This window comes from Mycteria americana, chromosome 4 (assembly GCF_035582795.1).
Source record: "Mycteria americana isolate JAX WOST 10 ecotype Jacksonville Zoo and Gardens chromosome 4, USCA_MyAme_1.0, whole genome shotgun sequence".
NCBI lineage: Eukaryota > Metazoa > Chordata > Aves > Ciconiiformes > Ciconiidae > Mycteria > Mycteria americana.
The window spans coordinates 90,697,595-90,711,933 of record NC_134368.1 but is presented as its reverse complement, the minus strand read 5'-3'; the positions used below and the strand labels follow the sequence as shown (position 1 = coordinate 90,711,933).

The 14,339-nt window shown below is 42.3% G+C and overlaps 1 protein-coding gene across 1 annotated transcript; it reads right to left on the bottom strand.

The window, feature by feature from the left end:
* Positions 1-10,373: 10,373 nt before the first annotated feature.
* Positions 10,374-12,781, bottom strand: NPFFR2 (neuropeptide FF receptor 2). Its single transcript, XM_075499323.1, has 3 exons — positions 12,454-12,781; positions 11,781-11,880; positions 10,374-11,214 (listed from the first exon to the last, which is right to left on the bottom strand). The coding sequence occupies exons 1-3, from the start codon at positions 12,779-12,781 to the stop codon at positions 10,374-10,376; spliced, it is 1,269 nt and encodes a 422-aa protein (XP_075355438.1).
* Positions 12,782-14,339: the final 1,558 nt, after the last annotated feature.

Below are 14,339 nucleotides of genomic sequence, written 5' to 3'. Positions count from 1 at the left end.
CTTCGGAGGCACGTGCCCAGGGAGATGAAACATTCATTATTTCGTCAGTGAAAAAAAGCATGCTGCTGAGTGCTGTGAAGGGGAGATTAGAGAATTATTTCTATGTAGCATCTGCTAGTCTGGCACATGTGGCTGAAGACTTGATTTCTTGTTAATCAAACAGCCAGGAATGACTGATAGCAGTTACTAGATTTTTAAGCATTGTCTACCAGATTAGAGCAAAAATACTTATCTGGAGGCTTTTTCTCTGCCTTCAGAAAGGGCAAGTCTCTCCCAGCTCTTCTAAAGGTCTGTCTTGACCATGACATTCCCTGTCTGAAAGTCTGGAAGACCCCTTTTGCAGAGCAACAATTTGGGAGTGAGACATGATAAGGAAAGACAAGGTGCTGCTCCTCTGCTGAACAACCTGCTCCACCTCTGCCAGCCCCTGCCCCAGTGTACCCAGAGAGCAGGAACAGTGTGTTTGTGTGTGTATGGTGAGGAGGGGGGAAGTGGGGTTGCACGGGAGCTGTTGATTAAATCAAAGCTCAGGGGAACTCTTAACAAATGTGAATTATTTCAAGGCAGTACTGAGTAAGAGAGGGATGTGTATCGTGCCATTGGATGTTTGGTGACACCAAATTCATATTTCTGGGAGGTGGCTGCTGTTGCTACAATCCTGAGAAGAGCCAACGGTTCTATCTTTGGACCCCGACAGCTGTTGGAAAGCTCAATATTTGCAAACTGAGAGTGTTTATTAAACCATAGCACAGGAAGTCTTACAGTGTGGGTAAACCACATATGCTCCCTGGCTTTCAAAAATTTCTTTATTAAAATTGTGAAGAGATAGCATAGCTGTAGGAAATTTTTCTTCCTCTTTCTTTTTTTATGCTCTCCTTTCACAGAAAACATGTCTATGGTCATCTTTGAGACTGAAGACTGTAAGAAAGCTCCTTGCCCGTGGTGGGGCAAATAGTTTATATGTTTTTCAGGCAGTTCTTTCTGGTTGTCAGCTGCTGCTGCAAATTCAGACCAGAGTGCTATACAGTATTTAATGCCAGAACGTATATAGTGTTTAGTTCTGTTTGGTCCAAGCTGATTTAAGAAACTTATTGATTCATCCCTGGAAACTGAAGCTCGCCTGATGCCAAGTCTAAAACATACTGTGGTGAAAAAGCCAGAGGTTAGAGAAGTGCAAATACAGCTGTTACTTCCATGCCCCGTTCATCGGAGAAGTTATGTGTTGACAGGTGTGTATCTTTTCCCAGTCATTTGGGATTGTTTTTCTTCATCTTGAGACAGTGCGATTTCTATAATTAGCATTCAAAATACGGAAGGTGGTGGACCAGCATTTTTATTCTCACGGAAGCTTTCAGCTTAGATCTCCTCATCTTCGGCAAATACGGTACAACTACTTGTATGAGGCATCAGCACCAACATGCTGGGTGGGACTGAGCACCTGCAAGCCTCGCTGTGACCCTACAGCAGTATGTGGGGCACGCTTAGTACCTTTTCAATATCGGTTCCTTTTCCCAGGAACAGTTCACAGATAGTTTAACATCTCAATCAGGCTGGCGGCTGTATGTAAGGACAGCAGCAGAGCTACAGTAAAAAAGAAAAGATCTGAACTGAAAGATAGGCCAGGAGGATTCTGCCACAGCCTTGCAGTCAATTGCTTATTACCATACTGTGGTTTGGGGCACTGATGAACAGGGAACTCATTAAATGAGTTGTCTGCTAAAGGAATGCTGAAATCAAGACATTCTCTGCATCAGAGGAGCCTTCCGAAGATGCGTGTGCCTGGGATTTTGGGAAAAGGTCCCATGCTGTCTCTCTTATCACCACAGGCAGGTGAAAACTGCAGGAAATGCAATGACACTGAACCAGTTTGCTTTCACTGAAGAGGGCAAGAACAGGAGGAGGGATGCTGTAATTAGTTATAGATTTGCAGTCTGCCAATCCTGCCCGTGCAGCAGTGGCATAGCAGAACTCTTCAGGCTTCAGTAATGGTGGCACTGGACTTCTGTTCCCGAGAAGGGCAGTGGTTGTGAATTCATGCCAAGATTTTCAAAACTGACTTGTGGCTGGGCTGCCTCTGCACTTCTGGAGCCTGTCAAGAGTCTCAAACCAATGCCCAAGGAACAAAGCACCTAAACGTTTTTATCACTTGAAAAAAATCCTTGTGGGTGCCCTGTCATGCACATGGACTTCTCCAGCATGATTCATGTCAGTGAAGTTATGAAGAATTGATGTTTGCAGGACCCAGAACTTGGCAGTTCCAGAGCGCAGCGTCTTTAGGGGGTCTAAAGAGATTTCTTCTCCATTGTATTGACTTGGGCAGTTTTCTAGGTGAAGTCTGCTATGTGGCAGGAAATACTTCACATTTTTGATGGCATTTAGGACTTAGATATTCTACAGTAATATGCTGTGTCATCTGATCTTCAGAATTGAAGCTTTAGGCAGAAAGTAACTTTATTTTCCACAAGCTAATGGACTTTGAAGAATCAGTTAGGTTTGATCCAACAAGTACAGTTCGGTCTTGCTTAGTTTTCTTTTATGTGGGATCAAAACTAGTAGTAAATCTACCGACACCAGTTCTTCATTTGAATGTTGAGAAGTTGTAATAGCAAAAGAAATAATTCCCCAGAGACAGGTAGACAGTGAAGGGAGAAATGTATTACACATGGACTGCTGTTGGATCTTGAGTTCCTGAGGTTCATGGAGACTGCATATAATTTTATTTTCGGATGGGAATGGAAAAAGGTTTTGGCAAGATGTTCTTATTTTCTTTAAAAACATTTTTACTTGCTTGGACTATTGAAAAATCCACTTGCTGTCTAGCTGACTTCACCTCCCAGTTTGCCTATCTCTCCTCCTCTTCAAAGTCCTTCCTGGCTTTTTTACTTTTTCTGTAATCAAATAGAGTTTTTATTTGCAGTTCCAGGACCTCCAACTAACTGCAGTCTCCCTGGTCACAGGTCTGTGTTGATACTCCAGTTATCTCAACCCTTCCAGCCCCATCTCTTGTGCCTCTTTCGTATTGCCAAGCTCTTTGTTTTGCTCTTTGCAAACATGAACAGCTGCCAAATGCCTTCCCTCCACAAAAACTTTTATCTCGGCGACTATTTTCCTTCTTTATCCTTCGTGTCAGTCTCTTCCTGCTCACAGTAACCTGTGTTATCTTCTGCATTGTTTCCTGCTCTTTATTCTTCATTCTGCCGTCATTTTGCAGTTTATGTCCCAACAGAAGTGAGTTGCTACTAACAGGAGGGCTAAAATCCATCAGTTCCAAAACCACCAGCTTCTCCCACTTAAGCAAAGGAAGGTTTGCCACATGTACCTCCCGTCACCCCCCTGGCTCAGACACTAGGCTCTGAGAGTGTGTATACATCAATTTAGGCTGGTCTCAGCTTTCTGCCTCTTGTGATGTATCTGTGCACGTAGGCAGAAATTTAGGGTTAGCCCAGCTGCTCCCTTTCTACACTCTCTTTTCTTGAAGAAAAAAAAAAAACCAAACCCAAAACAAAACAAAAACCCCCAAACAAACAAAACAACAACAAAAAACCCCAACCAAAAAAAAAAAAAAGCCCAGCAGGGTTTACACTGACCTTGAAAGCTGATATTGTCTTCTTTGCTTGAACTATTGCCCCTCTATGAAATAGATGTAACTTTTTATCTCTTTGGGGGTTTTTGTTTCTGGGGTTTTTTTGGAGGTGGGAGATTCAATAAAGGAATTTATAGACTTTTTTTCTAACCAATCAGGTCCAGATCTGAACCATGTTTAAACTGTTCCATATCTAAGTACATTACATATTTATGTACCCTCCATGCAAAGAAAATGTAATAATTTGCTATTTCCTCTACAAGAATCCTTAAATACAAATGCTGTATTTTGTCCTTCACCCCTCTCCCATCTTCCCTTTCTCAGAAAGCACTCGTCTTTGAAGTCAAAGATATTCCATGATTAAGGACTTCCCTTCCAGTGATATTCTCCAAGCCTCTTCTCCTCCGGGTTGCTGTCTTTTAGACTTCTTTTGAGTTTGTTCTCAGCTTTCTGAAATTGCAGTGCCCAACTCAAATTGCGCTAATGCTGAAAGGAGTAGAATGACAGTCCTGATAATATTCCCAACTTCATTTTTAGCCTTTCTTTTTGCAACACTATCACTGTTACTGCATTTTCACTGCTCAATTTTTCACTGCTTCAATTTTTGCAATATTGTTAGAGAGTAATCCCATTTTGTATTTTCACGTTTTGTTTGGCCATCTTCCATGCAACACTTAATCCTTGCTGATTCTGGACAATTTCTGTCTTCAAGCAGCGATACTGTACCATCTCCTAAAGCTTGTGTTGTTGAAAATAATTTTCATTAGTTGCTCTTAGAAACTGTCAAATGATTTCAGGACTAAATCACTTCTATAATGAAGAGGATATTTTTCATGATCAATGTAATTTGTAAAAATGTTTTAGTAGATTTGACCTTGGACAGACTTTTGTGTGATCACAAATTGAAGCATCTTCCACTGAGAACGAACAGCTGATAAGTAAGTTTTGAATACAGTGTTTGAGTCAGTGTCCAGTGTCACTGATTTGAAGCGATTTCCTTCGTACCACTGTTCCTTGGTTCATTAAAGTAAACAGAAAGCACCGTAATGCATACTTTTCTCAATACAGTTTCTACGTAACTGTTTTGTTTTTCTTTTATTATGCAGGGAGGAGAAGGGACTGACTGCGCCACAGGGGAGGCAAGCCAGGACCCAAGGCTGACAACGGGGCAGGGACCTCCCACATAAGGGGGCAGCATCCAAAGGAGAAGAGCAGAGCCGGTCCTGTCCAGGCTCGGCCACAGTCCAGGGGTTGCCAGAGCAGCCTGTACCAACGAGAAAGGTCTGAAGTCAAGCAAGGTCAGTAAAGCCAGGTACGACACAGCACACCCACAGCATCACTCGGGCAAGGGCCTGGGCCTGCGTTTAAATGTGATTTCAGTGTGATGAGTTTGAGGTGATTCGTACTTCGCAAATACCCGCTAGCTTTTTGGAAGGATGGTTTTCTGGGATTTCATCACACCATGCTATGCAGACAGGCAGGTTCTTTTAAGGATCTTTGGTAGAATGAGAACAACTGGCCACAGGACTGTTGTTAGAGTTTTATTATTACATAAAGATTTTAGCAAGCAGTGTAGCTTATTATTACACAGAATTTCTAGCAATTAGTATAGCTTTCCTATTACATAAAATTTCAGTTACCTAGACTTTTCAGTTACCTCTGCAGATCAGGTCAAGTTCTTAATAATCAGCATGTGATAAAATAATCATAATTTAGACACTGATGTGAAAAAGTACATGAGTCAGTCTGCAGAGGAAGAAGAATGATGGGAGGAGGTCTCATGGTACTCTAGCTGACAATGTTCTCCACATCACACGGAGAGGCATGAAGGCCTTAACAGTTCGGCTGCTGTTGGATCCGCTTCAAAAACCTTTTGGATAAGCTGATGTATTTATACCTCTCCATTTGGGAGTTTGGCCTTTACCACCTCCATAAGTTAGTGGATTCTGAAGAGGCTGCCAGACAATCAATATGTGAGTATTTCAGCTGCAGGAGACAAGCAGGCTGCAGGTGGTAATGGCTGCATAACAATCTTTATCTCTTCATGTCCTTTGTGTGCTGCCTGAGGACAGACTTATTCTTTTGCTTTATAATGGAAACTGAGGCGACACAATATATTTAAGATTTTTACCGTATCCCTGTCATCTATGTACTTCACTTCCCCATTTAGTAATGTGCCTCAGCTTCCAGACCAATCTCGATTTTAACATGATCTTTTTCCTCTGGCAATTTCTTTTTGATGTCAATAAAGAGCTCTTGACTCAACCGGTATTGGTTTCATATTATTCTTTGTCACAGGGAAAACTTTCTTCTGAGACTATTGTCTCTTCCAGTAACTACCAACTCCCCTATACTACTTTATTCTTGTATTTTTCCAAAGAGATGCTCATCCAGTTCCATGCACTTGTTGAAGTTTTCTTGATCCTGAATGCAGTCCAAATGTAAGTTCTGTGGGAGGACTGCCACTACAGGGAGTTAGAGCACAGGTACCAGCAATTTATTATTCTACCTAAATGGTGATGCCTGCAGAGGGAGGGAGGAGTGAAAAGAAACTTGAAAACCTCAGCTTCTAGAGCCTGTATGGCAGTATCAACTTTGGTGACAGCTGGCTTCCTCTGCTCTGTTACATCTGTGGGCAGCATATAAATGTCCAGTAAAACACAAAAAATAGAAATGTATTCATAATAATTTAAAAATGCTATTCATTTGAACAACTCGGTCTATTTACATTCAGAGCCTATTTTTAAAATGCTATCAGGCCCAAATGTCGATAAATAAAAATGTTTACAGATATAAGTTAGGGATTTGCTGACTTGGATTTCCAAGTTATTGAACAGTAATTTGAGGTGTTTGTCTAAAAGCAGAGCAGTACAAGAAGATGAATCAATGGCATTCAGGCTAACGAGGATGCTTAATGTGTGCGAACTCTAAGTGTTCAGAAGTAATGTGACCAGGCAGGTTATACAACATGAGACTCTGGAAACTTAGTACCTTACTTATGGCAAAGGATGTGTGATTCTAATTCAGTTTGAGAGTGGAAGGCATATGTTTATTATTCGGGATTTTGTTGATAAATGATAACTGCATCTGTTGTGCTTTGAGGTCTGTGGTGTTCAGTTCCCTGTATGGCTCCTATATTAAAAAGAAGTGTCTAATGAAGTACCAGATATACTCTAGGTTTTGAATCAGTCACTTAGTGCTGCTGAAAAAGTCATTTAGGTATGTCATAAAACCTACTTGTGAGCCTCCTGGGCATGACTAGTAGAAATTGAAGCAGAGACCTAGGCCTGCTTCTGCTTTTGTGAAATAAATCGGTTGTTAGAGAACCTTGTGACTTGAATAGATGTAAAGCAGGCACTCGGAGAGGGTTAAGGCAGGTCAGGTGTTAGAATAATCCTAAATTGCTCCTCGTGGGAGTTGTTCTGTGCTCAAGAAATGAGAGGAAATAAGGGCATCTCTTGAAAACAACTCAGTTTGGTAAACCTTGGGTTTTTATGATTAAACTCTCAGCTACCTATTGAAAGTGCAGTGACATCTAAATGGCTGTGTGGTTGTCAATCACGTAACCAAACAGGCTGACTTTTCATTAGTGCTACTGGAATTACAATAAAAGAAAAAGCAGAACATGAAATAATTACCTAAATGTGGCCAGGATTGGCAGGAATCCAGCGGACATGCTGTGTTCACTGGTGTCGAGTTAGAAATGTGCCTTTTATGTAGGGCAAATGGGAAAACGTTGACAGCTGTGTGTCCAACTAGAAAGTGTACTCCTAAGAAAACTGACATACTTCATGAAATCCTGTCAGCCTATAGAATTTTCTTTTCATCAGTGTCCCTTCAGTTCCTTCCACAAAGGGTAATTGTTTCATCAGACAGTGTTTCCAGAATGAAATGTTGCTTTTTAAAATAATTTTTTTAAAAAGTTTTTATATTTTGTATTATAGTTACAGATGAGTCACAGTGGGGTTTGCTGTTTCAGGGTGGCATTCAGAGAACATTCTGAAATTCAATTTTTAAAAAGCAGAACTTCTTAATTTTGAAATTCTTACATGCATTACTTCTGCATTTAGCACAGGCCAGAGTCTAGTGAAGGCAAACCATTTGATGGCTTTTACTTCAGCATCCTGGTTCTGCATTGAAACGTTAAGGCTGTCTTGAGAATCACCAGCTTGAGCTCGGGGCATTTTTATGTCTCCTTGCATTCATTTTGAGTACCCTTTTTTTTTGTGTGTTTTGCTGAACTGGGATGAGCATATACTTACACTTTAAAATAGTCTTGAAACATTGCTGAACCATTCAGAAGCACAAAACGATACATGTTGGACAGGACGTCTGGAGTTCTTCTGGTCCTTAGTTTTAATCGGGGAAAATATGTCTTTGGTAAAAGCTTTTTGAGGAAAAAAAAAAACCCACCTACTGCAACAAGAGGCTGTCTCAAGTATAAGCATAAGAAATATTACTCTAAAATCAATACATGGCCTGCCCCGCCAGACGTATAGCAGCCATGCTTCTCTTTATGCAGCCCAGGATAGGACTGGCTTTCTGGGCTGCAAGCACACATTGCCAGCTCCCATCCAATTTAACATCCACCATTATCCCTGAGTCCTCCTCTGCAGGCCTGCTCTCGCTCCATTCATCCTCCCCTCTGTATTGATACTGGGGATTGCCCCAACGCAGGTGCAGGACCTGGCACTTGGCCTTGTTGAACTTCACGAGGTTTGCAGTGGCCCGCTCCTCATACCCGTCAAGGTGCCCTGGACGGCATCCCTTCCCTCAGCAGTATCAACTGCTCCACTCGGCCTGGGGTCATCCGCAAACTTGCTGAGGGTGCACTCGATCCCACTGTCTATGCCACTGATGAAGATATTAAATAGTATTGGTCCCAGTCTGGCCACAGCAAGAAGCTTTGGGAGTCCAGGCAAGGCAACCTTTGACAGGCAAAACAGGCCTCATGTTCTCAAACTACAAGTGAAGGACAAAGGACTGGATGGAAGGGGTGCAGGAGGCGTGGAATACCTGGAGCTCCAAAAACCTTTGTGGTGGGGTTTTCAACAGAGTGCAACAGGATCAGGCATCCATATTTGATCAGATCCTTTGAAAATCCCAGCCTAGATAAAATACGTTATAAAAAAACATCTGTGAAATCAGAGCTGCTTTCTGGCAGCTTTTCTTCCCAATACTCCCCAAACATTTTCCTTATTTCCTGGTATTCAGGCAGGAACATAGTTTGGGACGACAGCTTGAAAAGTTGTCAGTATTCCTTAATGGTGCAAATATGTCATGATCTGAAAAGTATTCTCATTTACCTGAAGAAGGACTACACTGGGGAATGACCTTACCCGGTATTTGGCCCCTGTAGACCCTCACAGGGTAAGCCATGGTGATGCTCTAATCCTGTAGCAGATCTGTGTAGGCTGGTCCTTGCACTCGCCCGTATTCCTCACTGATTTCGGGAGCCTCTGTGAGATGCTTCCCAGTTTGCTCTCTGTACACGCTGAGTTCTGTCAGACTGAATGGGCCCTAAAAGTATTTTATGTCCTGCTAGTATTGAAATTGCAGTCTTTTTATGTGACTTATATCCCCCCCAAAATAGAATTGAGTTTTTCCGGAAAAATGTACCATAAAAGCCATTTTTTATCTCAAATTGTTGGTCCCAAATTTTCACTCCTATTTATTTATCTAGCTGCAACAATAATTAATATCACAGTATTGACAAGAGGGGCAACCAGAAAGGGGAATAAATGGAATGCGACTGAAGATGCTTACTTATCGTCATTTGGGCAGGAACCGGTTAGCATTCAAAATGTCCAGGCAGAAGCAATACGAGTACAACCACAAGAAGACCCAGGAACCGGTGAGTTCAGTTCAAATATTCAGACTGTATTTCCAATATTTCAGTTAATGAGAGTTACAGAATAATGGATTGACAAGTTTGAGGAACAGGTTTATGCTTCACAGAAGCAGCTAAAAGAGTAGTACCAAGGACCCATTGCTGAACAAAGAGAATTTTGTGTTAAATTAAGAAGTGAGTTTATTGGATTAGTTTTGCTTTTAGCGGAGGACTTTTTTATAAATCTTATCAGCAGGTATTTTGGTCTACAGATAAAATTATTTCTTAATGCAACAAGGGGGACACCTTCAGCCGCACTGGCTCGGAGCTGCCCTGAGCCCCAACAGTCGAACCCCCAGGAGGGGGCATATGCTCGGGGACCTGGCAAGTCTCGTGATTTCCTCCTTTTTCCAGCTCCACGGTCTATCTGGATGCTACAAACAGAAGTGAAGTTTTCATTGTCTGATATCAGAAGAAAATTGTAGGTATTAACAACAAGTAGCCTTACATGCTGAAATGTTAGTATAAATATTGTTCAAGCAACCCTGTTTCAGCTGCTCGAAGAGATTCACAGAAGAAAATGAATGAACGTTCTCTTCTTCGTCAGTAAGTATCCGGAGTAATTGTATCCCGGTCAATAATCATAGTTCTCTTTTTCTCTTATGTCACAATAAATGGAAGGTAATCCCATTTTAATCGCCTCTTTGCTCCAGCCCAGTTGAAGAGCAGTGAGTCATCCCTGACTGCAGGGGAGTTGCCACTGGTTTAAGCTGGTAACACAGAGGGCTGAATTTGGTTTCCTACTTGTATCAAATGTTCGATATTACACAAGTTGCACACCTCCTTCAAAACAGAAACATCTTGATGTTTTTGTCAGAAAGGGCTTACCGAGCATGAGTTTCACAACACGATAAATAAACTCTGCTAGGCATAAACCATTTAGGCTGTTCATAGCATGTTTCACTTAATCCCATCGTTGCAGGGCTCTTCTAGATCCTCCATTATCAAATCCTGCTGGTTATTCACCCAATTTCCTCTCTTAACTGTCTTCCCCTCCTCCTTAGCATTTTGACAAGCTTGATCCTGGGGTGTCTGGTAGTTGGCAGCTGGCAAAATGGCATTGCTTTGGCCTCGCTGAGAGTAGACCTCCCTGTGAACGATCTCCCTGGAGCAGAGCTGAAGTTTAAAGGCTGCCTGAAAGCCTCGGCGAAAGTTTTCGTTAAAGAAACCGTAGATGATGGGGTTGACGCTGCTGTTGAAAAAGGCCAGCCAGTGAGCAAAGGGATAGATATAAATGTTGATGATCTGCAACTGGATATCTGAAAGGTTGCTGTAGTCTGAGAGCATCATCAGAGTCCACAAGGGAAGCCAGGACAGGGTGAAAAGCAAAGCCACAATAACGAGCATTTTGATGACTTTTTGTTTCTTCTTAGACACGCTGTGCCGCTGCTCCTGGCTGTGTTTTCCCACCGCGGGCGTTGCTGTGTTGAAGAGAGCGATGCTTATCCTAGCATACATGATAATAATGAGCGAGAGGGGAGCCAGATAGATGTTGGCAAACAGAACCGTGGTATAGATCTTTCTCATTCCCGGGTTAGGCCAGTTCTCCTGGCACCAGTATACGGGGCGGGTTTCATTGCCATAGCCAAGGATCACCCTGAAATGCTTCTCTTCTTGTACCTGTAGCATGACTGCAGAAGGACACATGATCGCGACGGCTAGAATCCAGATGACCGCTATAATGGCGACTGCAGTCGAAATGGTCAGCTTCTGCTTAAACGGATAAACAATGCATCGAAACCTATGGCAAAGACACCCCGGGACATACATGGAAAAGCCATTTAAGGAATGCTTAATCAAACAGGCAAGTGTTCACACACATTTTAAATTGTATGTTTTCTAAAAAGTATGGATGGACTCATCTCCTCAGCCTGCATAAACCAGTGGAGCTGCATGTAGTTGCTCCATTTAAGATGTGTGTTGGTAGAAACAATCTTAAAAAAAAGTCACATTTGCTGTTAAAATGTCATCATTTTGATCTGTCTCCGTATTAGCCTGCTGCTTCTGCTACTTCATTTAGCCAAAGCAGGTACTAGTGTCTCTGCTATCTAGCTTAATAGCTAAGGAACAAGCCAATTCTAGGCAGCTAGGTGCAGCCCAGCTGTACCACCTTTAAGAGATACAGTAGAGGAGTAAATTGCTATGGCTGCTCTTCAGACCTGGCCACATTTTGTTTTGCTTAATAGCCTTAGCAGTAAAACGCATCTAATTATTGCAGTGTTGTGTGGATTAATGAGCGGGCCTCAGCACGCTCAGGTGGCCAGAGGGAGATGAAAGCGACAGTTTACAGTCTCTGCGTCATCTTACCTGTCTACGGCAATAGCAACTAGAGTGAAGACAGAGGCAGAAACAGAGATTCCTTGGACCATCCCGCTCATCTTGCAAACCAGGCTCCCAAACGGCCATCCTGGAAGGAAACAGGCAATTGAAATTGCCGCCATCTCACTGCAGCACTACGCTTATACGCATAAGAGGAAATTTCCACCCCAGAACTAACACATTTCTTTTGCTCTGTCAGGCCATAGTAGGAGTTAGGGAGGCAGAGGTTATGTAAACAAATGCTTTGCTAAATGCCTTGGGTGAGTTTCTGATGTTCCAAAAAACAGCAAAGCAAACATTTGTGGTTTAACATTCCACTAAAACGAGATCTCAAGCTGAGAAAGGGTAATCGCCCACTACAGTTGATTGTTGTTCTCTGCATCTGGCTCACAGCATCTGCCAAGTCTTCCTAAACATACAACCTGGCAGTGGGAGAATCCCTTCCTAAAGACGAGGGTTGCGGAAGTCAGCAGGGACAGCCCCAGTCAGAAGGTGGGTAGAGGCTTGTCTTCCTCACCTCTGACTTCCAGTGGCTTGAAATGCGTGTAGAGCCCGCTCAGAAATATGCACCCGGCTCCCAGGCCCCTAGGGAGGCCAGCAGTCAGAAATGCAGGCGAGGCCCTCTCGAGCTCTTTCTGCCACGTGGTGCAGACCAACCTACCTGCAATGATGCTGTCCAGGAGGGTGGTGGGCATGCAGAAGATTCCCACCAGTAAATCGCTGACAGCCAGGTTTAAGATGAAAAGGTTTGTGACTGTACGCATGCGTTTGCTCCTCAGGACGATAAAGCAAACCGCTCCGTTGCCAACCATACAGAGCAGGAAGATTAGGAGGTAAGAGACAATGAAGACAGCTGCTACTGAAGGCTGATGAAGGTAGAAGTCCACATAGGAGACGTTGCCTTCTAAGTAGAGGTACTTGTATGTCCCATTATAATTCAGCGCGTGAGGCCAATCGAATGAAGAGTTTGAGTTCATTTTCTTACTCATGTTGTAAGGCGCCTTAAAAGATATTTTCAGAAAGGTCATTTTAGTATGCTTGAAATTGATCTGAAGAAATGTGACTAGTTTGGATATACTGTGTGCTGAAATATACGCAAAGCTTATGTACGCTCATCCCTCCACGGCTTATTGTAACAGTCCGTGTTCTGAGCCTCCCCAGACAGGAAAAGCAACAAATACGATGAATTTGATTTTACAACACAGGCGTACAAAAGTGACCAGTAAGACTGCTGAAGGTTTTCTTCCTTCTGCAGGCTCTATAAATTAAGTCTTTCCTTTCCCAAAGGAGAGGAAAGCCAGACAGGATGTAAACTGGCCTACTGCGTTGTGTCAAGTAAACAAACCAACAACCTGAACAGTTTATTTTGAGGAAAAAAAAATAGTCAGAATTCTTGAGAAATCCATTTACTCAACAGCTTGAGTAATCTGGCACTTAGGCAACAGTGAGATTGCTGAGCCATGAAAAACAGTGATTAAATTAAAGTTCTCTGAAGTGGCACAAACCTTCTGCCTGAATGTATCCAAATCCAATCCCATTTCATTGAAAATGAAATATTTTTGTGTACAGTTGGTATTAGACCACAGTTCATTTCCCTTCCCTGCTTTCAAGCTACATAGATCAGGAGATGAGTCTGCAAACATGAAGGACTATGCTATGTTTAAAACATGCTGAAGTACAAGACAGCTGGATTCGTTTCCTAGCTCTGCTCCAGAATTCCCGTGTGATCTTGGGGAATTCATAATCTCTCCATGTTGCAGTTTTCCTGCTGTAAAATGTGAGTAATACCTTTCCCACGTGGTTTATTCACACTGTAAAGTAAATTCTCCCATTTTATATTTTATTAGATTACTGTTGGCAAAAACTACAAGCTTTGTCCAAGAGAGATTTTTTTCAAGTCTGAACTTGCTTGATATTGTATCATCTCGATTTAAAGCTACAAGTATCCAAGCCTGCTGGGTTGTAGCAGCAGTGCTTTTGCTGGTGTGATGGTTGATGAACATAAGGGACCCAAGATTTTTTATTTGACCGCTTGAGGGAGCTGAAAGAGTCAGTTTAAGGCAGGTACAGAATTTGTATGCCCCAAATTTACTTACTTCCAAATTACAGATTGAGATTAACTTTGTAGGCCACAATCTGTTTTCTTGCCCTGTAGAACCTATAGTTGTACGAGACGCTGCACTGAAATTCTAAATCAAATCTTAACTGTGACAAACTTCTAACATTATTATACAGTATATAACAGTATTATACAACTCACATGGAAATGGTATCAGTCTACGTAACAGGCCAACACTGGCATCTTGACATTTGCAGCTGATGTCAGATAACTTGACTTGGAAGCAGCATTCAAAAATTTTTTCCACTTTAATTTTATCTACCAGATGGAGACGCCTAAAAAGGCAGGGGGTTGGAGGTGTTCCTAACTTAAAAGAACAGCAAAATTAATTGGTGGCAGAAGGCATAAAATTAATGTATGGGTGCAGGTGCCTTTAGGACACTTACCAATTCCTTAGTAGAAATGGAATTTAAATTAAGGTACAAGTA

Coding starts and splice junctions, on each gene's coding strand:
- NPFFR2 (XM_075499323.1), bottom strand. CDS start 12,781: ATGAGTAAGAAAATGAACTCAAACTCTTCATTCGATTGGCCTCACGCG. Junction 11,881..12,453: donor CCTGGACAGCATCATTGCAG/GTAGGTTGGTCT, acceptor GTTTCCTTCCAG/GATGGCCGTTTGGGAGCCTG. Junction 11,215..11,780: donor GTTGCTATTGCCGTAGACAG/GTAAGATGACGC, acceptor TCTTTGCCATAG/GTTTCGATGCATTGTTTATC.